We start from the raw sequence: 17,118 nt of genomic DNA on the forward strand, positions 1-17,118 counted from the left end.
ATAACACAGCCCAGAAGTTGAAAATACTAAATATGAAACTCTGAAATTAGGCTTCAGTAGACCCTCATGATTGTAAGTGGGAACTTTTGGTCAGCACCATGAGGGAAGTCAGCAATATTCTTACCCTGAACTGAAGTCTTCATGGATGCAAGGAAATCACTCTCAAGTCTATAACTGGTGCATGTTTTAATTTTTAAATGTTTTCAGCTCAGATACCCAAATCTTTCATTAAGCATTTCATTCATCCTTAATCTTAAAGCAACCCCTGAAATAAAATTATAAAACTCTTTACCTACATCTTGCTTCTCTTCAGTCACTGCTGATGCAAACAGCAAACACTAATACTATTTCATATGCAACGTTTAATGAATACTTATTCAAAAAAATTACGAGGAGCACAAGGAATAACAACTATGTTTCTGTGAGCAAGAACAAGGAATACTCATGCCAATTTCCTAATATAATGCATATATAGTATTTGCCTAGTTTCATCATTGGCAACCCAACTTGACCTTCAAATGAATGGGAGTGCCACTCAACAACTAAAAAACTTTCTTTTGTTTAAAGGCAGCACTACCATTGAACAAGACAGGACTCTCAGCCAGGTCTGTTTCAGATATCAGGGAAAGATGAACAGGTCTGTAATTCTACATACCTCGTTGGCAGCTTCTCAAAGTCTACATCCAGAAACTGTTCATAGCTAGATACAAAACTATCCAACCAGAGCTTCAGGTAATCTGGATCTTTCTGCAAAAAAGATGAGAACATTAGGCAATATTGCACTCAAGGTCATTTATCAACAGCTCTGTAGTACTGCCTCAAATAAAAAGTATTTAATGCATTTTAACTGGGAGAAAGGAGGGAATACACATTTTTTAGAACTAAAAGAAAAAACAACCATCTGTGTCCTTTGAAATTTTCCACCACATTGTACTGATGGGACATTTTTGCTCTATTCATTACTTTATGTGTCTCCTCTTCTTGGCACCAGTGTCAACCAAAGCATTTTAGCTTCACCCCTTACCAACAATCTTAACTTACTCTCCAGACTCATCCATACCAGCTTTACAAACTTCCGAGAGTGTATTCTAGTCTTGATATCATAGATACTAGTACACAACACTCCTTATGGCTCATAAAATTAAGAACTCTAAGAGCAATCCTAATCACAAAATAATTTTCTTTTTGCTTCACTCACAGGTCAATATGGCAGCTAGCAGCAGATTAGAGACAGACAGTGTTCAGAAAGACAATGCAGAAACTGTGACTTGCATACTAGATAGCTACAAAACAGATAGAAATTTAAGCTTTCTAGTTGCTCCTAGCAGAGCACAATGACTGTGTTTGCAACCAGCAGTCCCTCGGGGCTGGATACTGTCCCAGGAACTAGGACAGATATTATACCACACAGGGAAATTCTGTCAAAATATGCATTTGAGGTAGTCTTACTTTAGAAGTCAAGCTGCTTAATTTTCAAAAACAAGTTGCCAGCCCATAGGTGTCATATTCCTCCACCAGGACTGTGCAGTCCTGTCCACTAACACACATGCATATAGTCCCACATTCTACGCTACAAGTAATTTTCAAAATAGCTTTAAAATTTTTGCCTTAAGTATTTGAGATTACAAATGTTTTCTGAATCTACTCCATAATTTATAACCTTTTGCAGAAGCTGAAAACATTTTTCTTCATCCTTTTCCCCCTTCTGTATATCCCTCCTTTTGCTTGTTGCCTTTATATTACCACAAATGTTCCCAAGTAACATATTTCTCTGCAGTTAAGATTGAAGAGCAAATAGTGAATATCTCTAACACACACACTCTTCTGCAGCAATGTCAGTGTCAAAGAAAGAGCCACCAAAAAAGATTGACAGAGTCCTGTCAGTGCAAAATAGCTACCTACAAAAGAGCCCTCCAGGGGGAAAAAAACAAAACAAAGTTTAAAAAACCCCACTCAAAACAAAACAAACAACCTCAGAATAAAATAAACATCTAAATCCAGAATCTCAAGTGGTGCAAAGCTCTTCTCAGAGCATCTTTCCACAGCAAGGAGTTATGAAGCATGGGAACCCCCTTCTCACTCTAGAGTTTACCCGTCTCCATGTCCCCAAAAACCACCCTCAACTCAAGCAGGAAGCGTCACAAACATCCAGACAATTTACTTCACTATCCCTATTAATTATATATAAAATGTGTCAGGTACTGTGGCAACAGGTGCCAAATAAAACCCTCAGCTAGATACATATCTGATTATTTGCTTCCACTGACTTTACTACATTTTCTTGTTCACTTTTCCTAATTGTCTTATTTTCCCTTCTTCTGCTTAATTCCTAATCTCTCCCTCCTTCACAATCTTTCTTCTCCTCATCTCTGCTTTTATTTACTTTTCAATTATTTAAGTAATCACTCCCTTTCTTTTTCTGTTAAAAATTTGTCAAAACAGCACTATGTTCTGGACTACCAAAGGGTTAACTTACCTTAAACACACCTACCAATTGTCCTCAACATGAAATTGCAAAATACAGAATGAAGGAAGTTGTTGAGATAAAGAATAACTTCAAGCTTTCCAAACTACTAGTTTAAGATACAGAGATTGTCAGATTATCCCAAACAGGTGAGTATAGAATATACATTTCTCAGGTTCAGACATCAAACATGTTGAAAATCAAACCAAAAGTTAGACAAGAAGTAAGACTTTCCTAAAAGAATGATTTAGAAGTAGTAGAAGATGCTGTCTTCAGACAACATAGATTTTCAAAAATGCCACATATTTAAAGCTTTAACTTTCTTGTACTTCACAGTAAGTTATTTTAGCTGCAAGCAAGCTATTTCACAGGATTATAAAGACGAGGAAAACCAGGATATCATTTTAGTAATTACAATACAGCTCAGGCTACAAAGGACAAAGCAACCACAGGGAAGTAATGAACAGAAATGTTGCTATATCCACGTGTCCATGCCTCTGATGATAATGCCCATATACATGTGCAAAACTGAACTTATGTGACTTCTTCCCTGTTGAACAAACTGCTTCTTCGTTGGTGTGAGAAACTTCTCCTCAAAATCCAACAAGAAATATTAAATTGATTCTATTCATATTCCCAAATTAAAATTGTTTGTTGACACAGCTCAGGCTCATTGATAATTCTTAACAGTAAACTTCTGTAAAAAAACCTATGTTTTTCTTGGTCACCATGACAGAAGTTGTGCAAATAACATCTTTATCTGACTTAAAATTGCTTTAACAAAAAGTTAAGGATGAGAAAAGGGGGAGTGTACAGCAAAAGACAAAATTAGATTAAATGCCTGCTTGCTCCTTCTTAATGACATAGCCTAAATCAGTTTCAAGCTTCTTTATCTTTGAACTACAATGCCTTTGCAAAGCTATCAGTACAGACTGGGAATAAGAGAACACTGGCAGACAAAAATATGCAAGAAATAGCACTTATACAGATGACAAAAGCAAGCCACATGTTATAAAACAGCCAAAAGTTTTTGCCTACCTGTAGAGCACATACTGCTCAATTTGCTTTGCCACTAGAACTCCTCCTGGTCATGGTAAAAACCAAGAACTGGAGTACTGTTTGATAATTCTCTGCAGCACACTACTCAACCCAACTCCCTTCTATTTCAATTCCCTGCCAGTCAATTAATAATGTAATATTCCACATTATTAAAATAATCAGATTTGATATCAAAATACCAGGTAGCACTACTGGTATGTGCCAGTAGAAAAGTTTATGCAACAGTTGACTCACAGTCAAATCGAGAGACTTCCATCCAAGCAGCAGCACTAACTCAAAACCACTTGGACAAAAATATTTTTAAAAATCATGAAGGCAAAGAAGTAAACAAGATCACTTAGCAACATGAGAAACACCAAGAAATAAATCTCCATTATATACCAGCTAACAGAAGCACGCCTCCTTTCCAGAAACAAACTAAAATGAAGACTTATGAAGCAGGAGTTCATTCCAGGAAAAAGTGACCCAATATTCAGCAGCTGGGCTACAATTAAGATATGTAAGTTATTTCAAAAATGTTAGAAACAAAAGCTACAAACAAACAGCTTTCAAACTTTGAAACTTGTGCTGCTACTGAGAGCAACAAATCACTGAACTGCAACCTCAGCTCTACCCCACCCACTATGAATTGTGAGCTACTACGTAGTATCTGTACTCCTCCTAAGGAAGCAGTAGAACACCAGAATAAAGCATCATAAATACTCAGAAGCCTTGCTACCAGTAGAAGCAGCAAAAACTATGGAATTTATGTCTTTCAAAACTACCCTTTTGTTACCATTCTGCAGACAGGCAGCTGGAGGCTATATGTCAAAAACCAGCTCCAAATTGTTTTCTGTGGTGCTGATTGAAGATGTACTTTAAAAGCACAGTTTACAAAGCAATGTATGCTTTGATAATACACCACAAGGCTAAACTGCAATAAACCAGTTTAAGATTGGTACTCTTTTCCAGCCCCACCACACACACTCTGCAGACATGTCCTATGAGATCAGCAAGAAATTAAGAAGGAAATTTTTGATTTGTACAGCAGCAGTAAAAGCAGGAAGAAGCTTGTATGTGGTAATAAAATGCCTTTCACCAGTTACAACTTTCCAATTGCTGCAAGATAAGAAATGTTGTTTTCTGAAACCTTGAAGCCTTCTAAGTTACAAGTCTAAGCTTTTAATTTATTTACCTGAAACTTGCCTAGCTTTTGTGTGGGACAAATTGATGTAACTTACTTGAATAATAATTCATATATAGAAACTGCATGCCTTAAAAATTCTGGAAGATAATTTCCCCATGGCTTGAAATCCAAGAAGGTAAAATCCAGCTTAAGTCAGCCATTTCTCTTCATAGTGATAAACGCAAACAAGCAGAGCTTTAACAGGGCTATCTTAAAGGTGTCATTGTAAGATAAGTGAAAATCTACCAAAAAAACCCCTGAAAAACAAAAAAAAAAGAGCCCAAGAGTATAAAAGTTCTTTAGTTGATAGCCACAAGTTTGCAGAGGTTAAGCTTTGGCTTCTGAGCTCAGCACATGGTAATGAAGGCCTGTGAAATTGCTGTAGCAACTGCTATAGCACTAATGCACCTGCACTAATGAAAAAGAAGTCCTTTATGCTTATTAAATCAAATGTAGCTCAGAGCACCTGAAAGTGAAAATACTTCCTTGTTCCTTCCTTTCCTTAAATATCTCTGGTTTTCATTAAAAAAACAAACAAAAGACCCAACCCGGCAAAATTACACACCACCCTTCAGGCTGCCATTTCCCTAAGATCCTCTCGGCACAGTAAGAGTTGCTACAGCTATTTACAGTTAAAAAAAAAAAAGACTGCCAGGCCTGAGCAGTGGAGTGCTTCTAATGGGTACTGAAAATAACCTCAAAAAACACTCAAAACCGTAACACACTAAGCCTGACTCCCATGAAACAGCCAGAGGAAGGTTAGTTTGTTGGGTTTTTTCTTTTCAAACATAGTACAATGCTAGAAAGAAAAAAAAAATTTGCTAAATAAACCCATCGTACTGGTCCCCAGTATGCACTGCAATACTGTGACTAAACACTGCCAAACATCAAGATTCCCTTGGAGTATTAACACTTGCAATACAGATGTATAAACTCTAGCAAGGTCTTGGTGGAACTGGGGAACTAGCTCTCAATGCACCACCTTCAGCACTCAATCACGCTGAAGCAAAGCCGATAGCAGAGAGGGGACCTACTCTGATGCCCTTCTGACAGACAGGACATTCCCTAAGGCAACGAAGTGAAAAGAAACTATAGCCAAAATCTACACTAGCTTGGGACAGGCTCTTGTCTTCGATATACTAAATTGCCTGGAAGTTACAATAGCCTTTTCTAGTCTCTACGAAAACTGATTAAATGAATGACAAAAAAGTTCTAATACAGTCTTATGTTTCAGTCTGACTGTGCAAGAAGGTCACAAGAAATGTTTGAACCAGCATAACATTTTTTAGATCCATTAAGAAGTCAGGTAGTTTCACAGCCAGCTCTCAGTTAAATGGAAACATTGTACACAAAACTGGCACTGAAGTCCTCCCACTGAAAGTCTTCAGCTTTGTGCCTGGGGAATACAGGCGCATTTACCCAAGGTTTCAAACCACACTATTTATGTATTTATATAAAGGGTTGCTTCTAGATTTAGTAGTTACTTCCATTTCTACTAAGGCTTCAGGCAAGGAACTAGAAGGGCAAAGCTCAGTAGAATTCTATAGATACGTTCAGGAAGCATTAATTGCTAAAAACAAAAGCTGGATCCACCCGAGGCTATTTGCAGTGTCACATTCCATGCTCTAAAGACAAAAATTCCCTGCAGGGCAGTTCAGAGTCCAACTATCAGACAAGCCCGACTTGTTCGACAAGACAGTTGTTTGAAGCCGTTAAATTTAACATGCAGCCATCAAACAGCCAGCCGGCTCGGACTCCTGTGCTAGCACTCAGTCAACCCTCTAAGTGGATTTCAGCTTAGAAGCACAACCATAAAATGTCACTGGCAGTGGTATTATCATAACTAATCCCCCATCTCCAAGCATTTTATTTAAAATAAGAACAACCCTTTGTTGTCAAGGCTGAATTAGACCTACAAAATGTAACATGAAGAAACCAAACATGAAACATTGCCTTTAGATCACTGGTGAGTTTACTCATCTTCAAATTAGTTGAAGTAGTCTGCATAAAGCAGAATTGCAGAACGTTTCTCAACACTGTTTGAAATAAACTATTCATTTGGGAATTAGAAGATCTGTTTTAAGGGAGATCTTTCCTCTTCATGTTTTCAGACATAAAAGGCTACATTTCCAGCATGAGAACTCCTACCAGCCTTTACTCTGAAATATGACACAGTGCTCATGCTTTTTGTGAACCTTTCATGTAAAATGCCAAAATAAAATGTGAAAAGCTTTGTTATAGCAGCAACACTGCAGTTAGAATTAGTAAAAGACTTCATTATAAACCATTCTAAACCAGCTAAACTGCCTTGATAAATTCAATCAACCAATTCTAATTATCAAGGGAATCACCTTTGGGCACAACTTTCCAATTTAATCAAAATACTGATTTTTGAATCAGAGGATCCAAAAGAAGAAAAGCTCCTGGCAAGTAACTATAAATCTCCTTTTACAATATCCACACAAGCATTCTGTTCCATTTCCAGAATTAAAAGAAAAGAGGGATGGAGTGGTGATGCTTTGTTTTATAAATGGAAGTTGCAGTGAATCATGATAGAAACAACTATTTTGGGACAAGTTAAAGATTCTCTTTAGCATAGGGATTTATACCAAATTAAGCCTATAGCTGCCAATCATGATAAAATTTAGCTCACAAACTTTAAAGTAAAGTTTAATATTTTTCTTCTCTTTTCAAAACAAAAAATATTTTTAATCTTCTAGTATTGCCTTAAGTTAAAGACAATCCAAGAACTTTTATTCATTTTCCTCTCTACTTCAGATCTCCAACAAAACTGGAAAAACAAAATGAAAGAATTTTCTTACTGAAATGGAAGTAAAGCCTCTACTTTTCTTTCTCTTGCTTTTTTTATTGTTGCTGTTGTTTTTGAATAATGATACAATTACAGCCCTGTAGCTTGGAACTGGCATGTGACTGATGCCGTCCATGGGATGAATCTAATTAATGTGAACTCAGATTTTAATGTCTTCACATTTGACAGAAAGTACCACTAGGCAAGCCCCATGTACACATGGGTATACCCTATTTCAGCCTTCTGGAGTCCACTGCACAGGGCACTTATCAGGAATTTAACATACTGCAACAAATTACAGTCTATTAACATTCACTTTTCCCATCAAAGTTGGCATAGTGAACCAACTGGAAGCTGTATTTTAAGCCTAAGGGAACAAGAAGCATTGGAAATAATTCAAAGGCAACTAAAATAACATGATGTCAAAAGTCTACAGTGTCAAGATCAGCCTAAATTTAATGAAAATTCAAACTATATCTTAGGAAAGCTTTAGACTCTAACTCTTAATTGATTTAAAACTCCAAATTATGCCATTGTTTTACATGAGAAAAAGGCTGAAATTTAGCACCGACACACACAAAGTCAGCTTTTGCCCCATTGAGTTTCTAACTTTCAATGCAGTGCAAGAAACAATACAAGTTTATCACAGACAGAAAGGAAGCAGGATGGTGCTACAACAATAAAACATCAGCCTACTATTTCACTATATCAACAGCTGAACATTGCCATGTGTTTCAGCAGATAAAGGCTGAGAACTTGTGTACAGCTTAATAAATATAAGTCTGTATTTGTTTCAAAGTGGCATATGATTACACCAAATTTAACTAAAACCAATTTTTGTATCTTTAGCTATGGGTTTAACTATTTGGTTTTGTCCCCTCAGTTTCACCTGGCCTTACATTAATGTACTGGAGCTGAACTATACACTGAAGGTATAATTCATGTATACACTGAAGGTGTATCATTTAAAAACCTCAAATCCACTTTTCAAAAGCACACTTAAAAAAAACCCTCAAAAACTATGGCATAGCAGAATATGGGTTACTTGTCCAAGTGCTGTTTGGCATCCATTGCACTTCTGCTAGTTCAGTTTTTAACTGATCAGCACAATTAACTAGAGCCAGATTTCTGTAAATAACACACTTGTTTTCTGTACCCTGCTTTACTCCAAAGAGCTGTACCCACCCACTACATATTTAATATCACTTATTCCCATTGTGTACTAAAGGCAAGTGTAATCCTCAATCATAAATTAGATTATCAAAACTGCTTTAATTATCAGAGAATGCATCAACATACACAAATATCTTACCACCACAGAAAACTCACAGCTCATGTTTAGATTTGCAGGTACTTGGAGAAGCCTAACTGAGACATCAAACTTAAGACAGCGTTTATGAGGAGAATAATCAAATACAGTTTTAATTTCTTGGTGTTTCCTGTTGTATCTCCTATCATGCTCCACTGCAGCCTCCCATTTAGCAGAAGATAAATTGGAAAAGTTAGACTTGAGCAAATGGATTTTTTTTAAAGAAAAAAGGTGCTTTTCTGTACTGTTGAGATGCGCATGTTTTGATGTTTTTTCCCCTACTCACATATAATTCTTTCAGCAAGAAAAGCTCAGTAATTAGAGAAGCTCTTCTCCCTTCTACACCAGTTGTTTAACCTTTCTGAAGTCTGTAAATATTTTAACAGTATCTATTGACAACATTTGGATTCAGGCCTTAAGCTCCAATGCTGTTCAATGGGCAGCTAGCAAGCCTCTCTCTCATTTCTGTAATCAGCACAAACATACCATACATGTGAGTTGATTCAGCAATATTCTTTTATCAGGACACACATTCTCCCCAGATCTGCCCAGCTGACCACGTTAAAAGAGCCCTAACTCAGATACACACAACAATCCTGAGTTTGTTAAATTCACTCTATATTAGAAAATCAACACACAGAACCAGAAGCCTGTGTTTGTAGCTTCATGGTAAATCACTCCATTTAAGAGACACTCAATTCTTTCACGTCAGTAAAAGCTTAATCAGAATTGTATTTGTTGGCATGTTCAGAACTGGAGGTTTCTTACTGATTCTGTAAAGCACTGATCCACAAACCTGTAGACATGTGGGAATTCTAACCTCATGTTGGACACCACTAAAGCCCTGAATCTTATACCAAAAACATGGGCAAACCTCAGACTTGACTTTATCTAGGAGTAGCAGCTACATATATGGACTGCCAAATATATTACAGAATAAGCAACAATAATTTCTTCATAGTTTGTAAAATGTTATGGTTTTCTTACATCTTTGTTTAGATTTATCTGCTGCCTCACTGCAACCCGAAGACTGCATTCTCTGTGTCAGTCTCTGTTCTGTGTCTGAACAACTACCAGCACAAGGTCATCCTGGCCCATAATTAAGGTAGGAAACAACCACTCAACAGACTGATGTCTCATACACTCATGTCAGTTATTTAGATGAAAAGTTCTATACTTGTAAATATCAGAATTATGTTAGTTCTTGGACTAGGAGACATCTCTTTAAATAGCAGTTAATTCAGAATTGACGACCAACTGTTGTTGTTTATCTATATCTATTCTTAGTTCAGCCTCTTGAATAGAGACAGAACAAAGATATTTTTACCATCACATGGCCACAAGTGGCTTGTGACAGGATCTACAAGTTACACTCACTGGGAATGTGGAGATTTACTTAAAACAACCTACAGAAAAGATATCTTATACAGCTTGTTTTATAAGACTTCACTCACTGGTTTCAGCAGAGGCATAAATTTACATGACAGTGAATTACAAAAATCTACTTTTACTGACCATTTGGTTTGCTCAAACATTCATCTAACTGTAAGCTGAATACTTCTTTATCAAACATAACAAAGGCAATATATAGCACTGTGATCTGCATCACTGACAAGTCAGCAGTTGCACAAGAAGGAAGACAAGTGCAAGCCAAGTCAGGATGAGATCACATCTGGGATGCAAAGGTCAGTGTTTCACATGGGACTTACAATTCTATGTCAAAGATTATTATATTCCCATTGAATTACATGCTTCTCACCACAACTAAGTATAATTTGGCTAAACCCACATTTCTTTGAGAAACAGTGTTACAATATTAAATGAGAAGATATTTATAATATAGAAATATCCCTTACTGTGCCAGAGAGAAAACTACAACATTTTTATCTCAATACAATCAGATTTCGTAAAAACAAAAGAGAGGTACAGCACAAGGTAAGAAAGCACATTTGAGATAACAGCTTATACACAGGTCTGCTGCTCTTAACACAGCAAGGGATGTGACTGTCTCAGCTCCCTGTATTAGTAATGACCAGATCATTATGATCAGCTAACACAGAGTCCCGACTGCATCAGTGACACTAAGGTTGAATGCTCCCTCTTTTAAATGTGAAGCACAGGCAAAGAACTGGGCAAAGAACATTCACAGGTTTCCCTTCAAATCATTGTGTCATTTTACAGGAAAAGGCAGTGTTTAAATGAAATCAGGGCTGTAAGACAAGAGTGTAAGAAAAAGCTCAGAACCACAGTAGTACCATGAAAACTGAAGATTTTCTGATGTGCGCATGGTAAAATTGCTTGCATTAATTCCTTTGAAATGTCTTTTGAAGGCAACTAGGATCCCTTTTTTTCATAGACTAGAAAACTCTCCATATAAAAGGGTATCTGAACACTTTCTGAATAAAATCAAAAAATATCAGAAATCCTGATATCCTGACACGCTTTATGTCTAAGAGTCTGAAATACCTACCAGAACAACTAGAGATGAACTACATATAATTACAATCTCACAGATAAGACAGAGGTTGAATCTCTTCATTTGAATCTGCAGTAAAAGTTAATTCAGAGGATTATGAAACAGAAATAAATTTTCTATACTGATATGCAATTAATATCTAATAAAAGGTTATTCAACCAATGTTACAATAGCAAAATTACCATGGTAATATCAGAGCCATGACAGTCTAATGTTACAAGACAAAACTGGTAGATTACCTCAGTCACATAAACACAAAGAAGTCACAGACACACATGAAAGCAAGTCCTTTTCTTCTCCTGCCTAATGGAACTCTTCTCCTGCTGTACACTTACATTAGTAAAGCATTTTCAGGTATGTGTTCTATCTGCACTTATATAAGAAGTGTTCCATTCTCCTCTGCAGGTTACTGAAGGCTTTGAACTGACAATCAACTGGAAAAAATTTTTCTTGGCGACTTCAACAGAATGACCTGTGCTATTCAATTATCTTAAAATGCTCACATTCCAACATTTGGACGAGAAGACAGCAGTTTACATCCATATCAATATTTGAGTAAAGGCATTGTACATTAACAGTTCACTGAACAGAAAAAAATCCCCCAACCACTAAAACCATTTAAAACTGAAAATCATCAAGAAGTTACATCCTTAACAACTTGGATGAAACAACATCTTAACATCCTTAACAATTTAACATCCTTAACAACTTGCAGAAAGTGTAACATCAACAGTTTGAAAAAAAAAAAATAAAAAAAAAAATCAAAACCAACCAGAGACTCGAGACGAGAACAGACTCAAGACTGTGAACAATATAGCATGGTGGTAACAACCCCAGCAACTCATATCTAAATTTTATAAATTTAATTAAGTTTTATACTGCTTCCATGCAATGTCAGATGCATTATAAATCAAGTATGGCTACTACTTTCATCTTTAACAGTAGACTGTAATCTGTAGCTTTTAGGGAAACAGAGAAAAAAAAAATCTAAAACCAAATCGTAGCCTTAGATTAGAAACTCCCATATGCAAAACAATTGAATACCAACTAAAACCAAACTCTTGCAGACACTCAAACATTATAGTAAAAAAAAATTTTAAAAACAACAAAAAAAAAAAACAAACCACAACAACCAGAAACATTAAACCACCTCACACATGGTGTCCTCCAAAGACTGCTCCTGCAGAGCCCCTGATTAATGCTCTTGTCTGCCCAAATCTCCAATTCCTCAACTGCACAAGAGGCAATGAAAATAGAGAAATGCCTTCCTAACGTAACTTTGCACAAAACTAAGTGTTGCAACTGACACCTCATGCTGCCAGAGATATCAAATTATTACAAAGAACAGGAGTCATGACCCAGGATAGATGGTAAGATGGTAACACAGCATTGTGCAGCACTTGAAAGTTGTGAAAAGCCTTGCTCCTTTAGCATAGGGTGCTGTATTTAAAAGACTGTCATGAAGGACCCGATTATCGAAAGACAAGACTATTAGCAACAATCTGAAGCATCACAAAGGAGTAGCTTGGATTTCACTGTTTCTTTAGCTAACAAGGCTGCAAAAGCTAAACCCACACATTTGGGATTTGTGGCACAATAAATTCCTTCTTTACTCAACTGTAACTCTCCTGCAGTTTTTCTAGTTTGAACAAATTGCCCAGCTTTCTTTCCCAGGATGTCATTCTGGGACAAAGTCACAACAGTGCAATACTACACTTCACTGGGCAGTCCCAGGTATAAAGAGACTTTTCTCTAAAACACTATATCCTGTCACTGGTAAATGTTGCTACGCCTTCCCGTTCTGCTAGATGCTCTGAGAAGAACAAAGCACAATATACAGATGCTTCCAAGTGGACTGAACAAACTAATTTACATTAAGACTTCCCACATTTTACATCCCAAGACCTATGTCTCTTCTTCATCTGCTCTCAACTTCACCAAGCTTAATCCAAGACTCTAAGGCTGGATGCCTGCCTCAAGCAGAATAAGATATCATTTGAACCTGAACCAGTTGAGAGAGAAGAAAAAAAAAGTTTAATGCCTAAGACTTCTTGAAAAAGTGAAGACTCCCTTTTTCTGAATCACTCCAGTTGCCCTCCTATTTTAAAGACACGCTATTATATCTTTAAAATATATGTTTTGCTACTTAGGAACAAACAAATTCATTTAATAGTGTCCTTAATATATGGGTCTGAAAGAAAAAAAGGCCAAAACCATCACTGATAGCTAATGAGGAGACTGAATACATGAAAATATGAGTTTTTTTAAACAGCCCATCCTCTACCACCTGATATCTGTGTAGACTGTGGGCACATCATTTCCATAAAGAAACTGAACGTCCCCTTAGTGATCTACACCACACATTTTGACTAATACTCCTTTATGCAGCCTTCCTGCTATGTGAACAACATGAAGATGGATGGCATACAATCTGAACAAAAGGTTCCAGCAAAGGGGGAGTAAATCCAAAACGGACAAAAGAATATTTTAAAGAACAAGGGAGGAAAGAGCCGAAGAACAGCCGAGCAAAGAAATTCAGAACTTGGCCCAATCTCTGCGGCCCTAGTGTCTCCCAAAGCTGAGTAAAGTCTGGATTCTTTGAGTGTATTCCAAGTGTCTTTGTTCCTCTCACATCGATGAACTCACTGGCAAAACATCCATCTTCTACAGTGCTACTCCACTTCCTACTGCCATTATCATCACTACACTGGTTTAAAAGGCAAAGGCTCAACCCAGCAGTTCACCCACACGGGGAGCAGTAAGAACTGATATCATGCTGTTATGCTTGCACTAGTTTTACCTACATGTGGAGGATTAAGGTTGAACAAAAATTAGGAAAAGAGACCATTAAGACAAGTACTTAGTGCAATTGTGTTAAATGGTCTGTACTTAACATCTCACATTCTATCTCTTGAGATGGGAATTCTCTAGAAATGAGGTGGGAAGAACAAGGGAAGGATTGTTCTACCTTAATGTTCTACTGGACTGGAAACTTAAACTGAAATACACACGAAGCATGAGACTGCAAAAAGGCAAAACAAAACCAGAGAAGAAGGCCATCAAAAGCTAACCTTGCCATTTTTTGCATGCTCCTTATTTTACACCTACCTATTCAGATAATCGGCAATCCAATTTGTGTACATACTCAGCACACCCGGCAGCAATTCGGACATGTGCTTTAAACACATTAATTGCTTTACACTATAAAATGCAAATAGAGACAGGATGGCATTTTTGCATTATTTCTGCCAGCTGAAGGAAATTCATTACTAATGGAGTGTGCAGATGTTATGGCAATAGCCAGCAAAGGCAGACTCTGGAGTAACTTAATAAATCTGTTCTTTGGGAAGGCTTTTGCTAAGAAAGTTTAAATAAAGCTGAAGCTGTTCAGAAATCATTAAGTACAAAGCTAAATACTAGACAGCACTGAATTAAATCAATACAGTACAGTACAATACAGCTTAATGTGATACAAAACGAAGAATTATGTAAACGTACGCAATCACATAGTTAAAATATATAGCTACAATAACTGCTTAAACTGAGCCACGAACACGGCAATTCTCATCTCAAACATAAAAAACAAACGATGAACAGCAAACCATGGGCTAAGTCTGTAAATAGTCTAAGAAGTGCAATTACATCCTTACAGAAGGTAACCACGTCTATGCAATTTCCAAGAAAAAATATATTACACATACATTTTAAATACCTGACTAGCAAATAAAAGAGGATAAAAGCAAACAAACGCAAATATTTACCTTATTGCAGTAAAGCATCCAAAGCTCATACAGCCTCTCTCGGGATGCCATTCCTCCCCTTCCTCTTCCCGTCGATCCCAGCTACTTTTCTCTTCAAGATCCTACCATGCTCAGTTCCCAGGTGCTCTTTCCACAGTTTTGCTTTATTATTAGTTATATCATAACCCGAGAAGAAGTCAAGTAACGGGGTCTCAGTCTCTCCTTTTCCAATAAATAACGAAGTGCAACGGAAGCAACTGCAGACAACTGTCAAGCATGTCCGTTCTTCGCCAGCGCCGCTTCGGTTTTAATCTCTGAAAGTGAAAACATACCCTTCAGGCCTTTGGTGGTGGGAGGAAAAAACAAATCCGCACTTAAAGCCCACAGACAACCTGGGGAATGGGGCGGCGGCAGGTCGCACCGCTTTGCTCTCTGACACTATTCTCCTGTGACGGAGAGGTCTGCCGATTAATGTCCGTGGCGCTTTCTCGCTTTTGCAGGGGGGGAAGGCGCAGGGCTGCCGAGCGGGGCCGCTGGAGCCCCGGGAAGCGGCGGGTACCGCCGCTCCCGGTCCCGGCCCGGCAGTGACAGCCGCTGTCACCGCCCTTCTGCCCCGGACCCCGGCGGGGCCCGCAGGCCAGGAGCTGCCGGACAGAGCCGCAGGGCGCAGGAGGAGCCCCGCGCTGCACCGCCGCCCGCTCCCGGCCGGGACCGGCCGCCCCGCGCCGCCACCTACCGCGCCCCGGCCTCCCCCAGCTCCCGCCGCGCTACCGCGGCCTCTCCCGCAGCCTACCCGGGCCGCGGCGAGTGAGGGCCGGGCAGGAGGGGCCGGGCCTCGCCACATCGCCCGCCCCGCCCGCGCTCCCGCACACGCCCCGGGCCGCCGCCGAGGGGCGGGGAAGCCGCGGGCGCCATCTTGGCTGCGGGCAGGGGCAGTGCCCGCCCGGGGCAACCGGGGCCGGGGCAGAGAGCCCCGCGGCAGCGCCGCTCCGCAGCTTGCGGTCCCCCAGCCGCAGAGCCGGCCGTCCCTGACAGGCCGCACCAGGAGCGTGCCCGCAAAGAAGCAGCACCCCCATCCTGAGCACCCAGGAAACCTCCGCACTGCTTTGCTTCACAAGTAATAAAGGTTACCAAGCACACACACGTGCTTTAGATATGCTCTAGAGAGGCTGCCCGCATAGCCTGCGGAGCGTGGATATATCCACACATCCAAGCTGCTGCCCCCATAAAGCAGCCCCCTACCTTGTATGCAGAGCTTGCATAGGACTAAGGAACCAAAGTTAGATTTCCTCAGAAAAGTTAGATTTCCCTCAGCTTGTGGGTGGCCGTGCCCGAGCACACCAGCCCGTGCTGATGCAGCCAAGGCACCACACTCCAGTGAAGGACTTTCCTCCTGCTCCTTCAATAACAGGATCTTCTTTGCATGATTCGCAGGGCTTCCCTCTGTGTCCACCTGCTCCCTTGGAAAGTGAGGCTGGAAATTACTGTTGTGTCAGACTCCAAAGCAGGGAGGAGGAGGTTTAAGGAGACATGGGCCATCTCTCTAGTTTGCTGGGAAAATCAGTCCTGCAAATTTTGGCCACAGCCCCGGTCCTTCTGTCACTGGGTCTTCTCCTCACTTGGATTCATACAGCTTCATGCAATGAAGCATTGCCATTCATTACACAGTTGATTACTTTCAGGGGGTTTTCACACCTTTGCAACGATTTAACACAAGGTTTGGGAATCCTTTGCAAAGGAAGTGACTGTGCAATATCATTGTAGTGTCTGCTACATAAAGTTTTTCTAGGGATGGGTAAGTATCACCAAGAGCCCAAAGACAGATTGAGATATGTTCCTGTAACAAGCCTTTGCGTATTTGTCTTGTTTTAGAAGATCAGTGAAGTTTCCCTGGAGAAATTTAAGAGCTAATCTGTGCTCAATGTTGTTTCATGTGGATCACCGCTGTGGGAGTGGTGGAAGTATCTTTTACTGCAATATCTAAACATAGTATCTAGCACGGATGAAGGGACACTGACAAAAATGAGACTGTAAAATTATTTTTAGTTGTGTGATACATGTGCTCTGGTACTTGATGCTAGCCGCAATATTCTGCT

General features: G+C 39.2%; 1 protein-coding gene across 5 annotated transcripts in view; it reads right to left on the minus strand.

The window, feature by feature from the left end:
- NBEAL1 (neurobeachin like 1) overlaps nt 1-15,830 on the minus strand; it is an 80,703-nt gene extending 64,873 nt beyond the window's left edge. For 2 of the 5 annotated variants that reach the window (XM_069022296.1, XM_069022295.1), the window contains exons 1-2: nt 15,044-15,595; nt 656-747 (exon numbers count right to left, since the gene is read on the minus strand). In XM_069022296.1, coding sequence (XP_068878397.1) covers nt 656-747; nt 15,044-15,094 — 143 coding nt within the window. In that variant the 5' untranslated portion in view covers nt 15,095-15,595. Of the gene's footprint in view, nt 1-655; nt 748-15,043; nt 15,598-15,758; nt 15,791-15,815 lie in introns of those variants that run through there. The other 3 variants (XM_069022294.1, XM_069022293.1, XM_069022297.1) reach the window with 3 other exon arrangements.
- Nucleotides 15,831-17,118: the final 1,288 nt, after the last annotated feature.

The sequence above is a fragment of the Aphelocoma coerulescens genome, chromosome 7, assembly GCF_041296385.1.
Source record: "Aphelocoma coerulescens isolate FSJ_1873_10779 chromosome 7, UR_Acoe_1.0, whole genome shotgun sequence".
Lineage (NCBI taxonomy): Eukaryota > Metazoa > Chordata > Aves > Passeriformes > Corvidae > Aphelocoma > Aphelocoma coerulescens.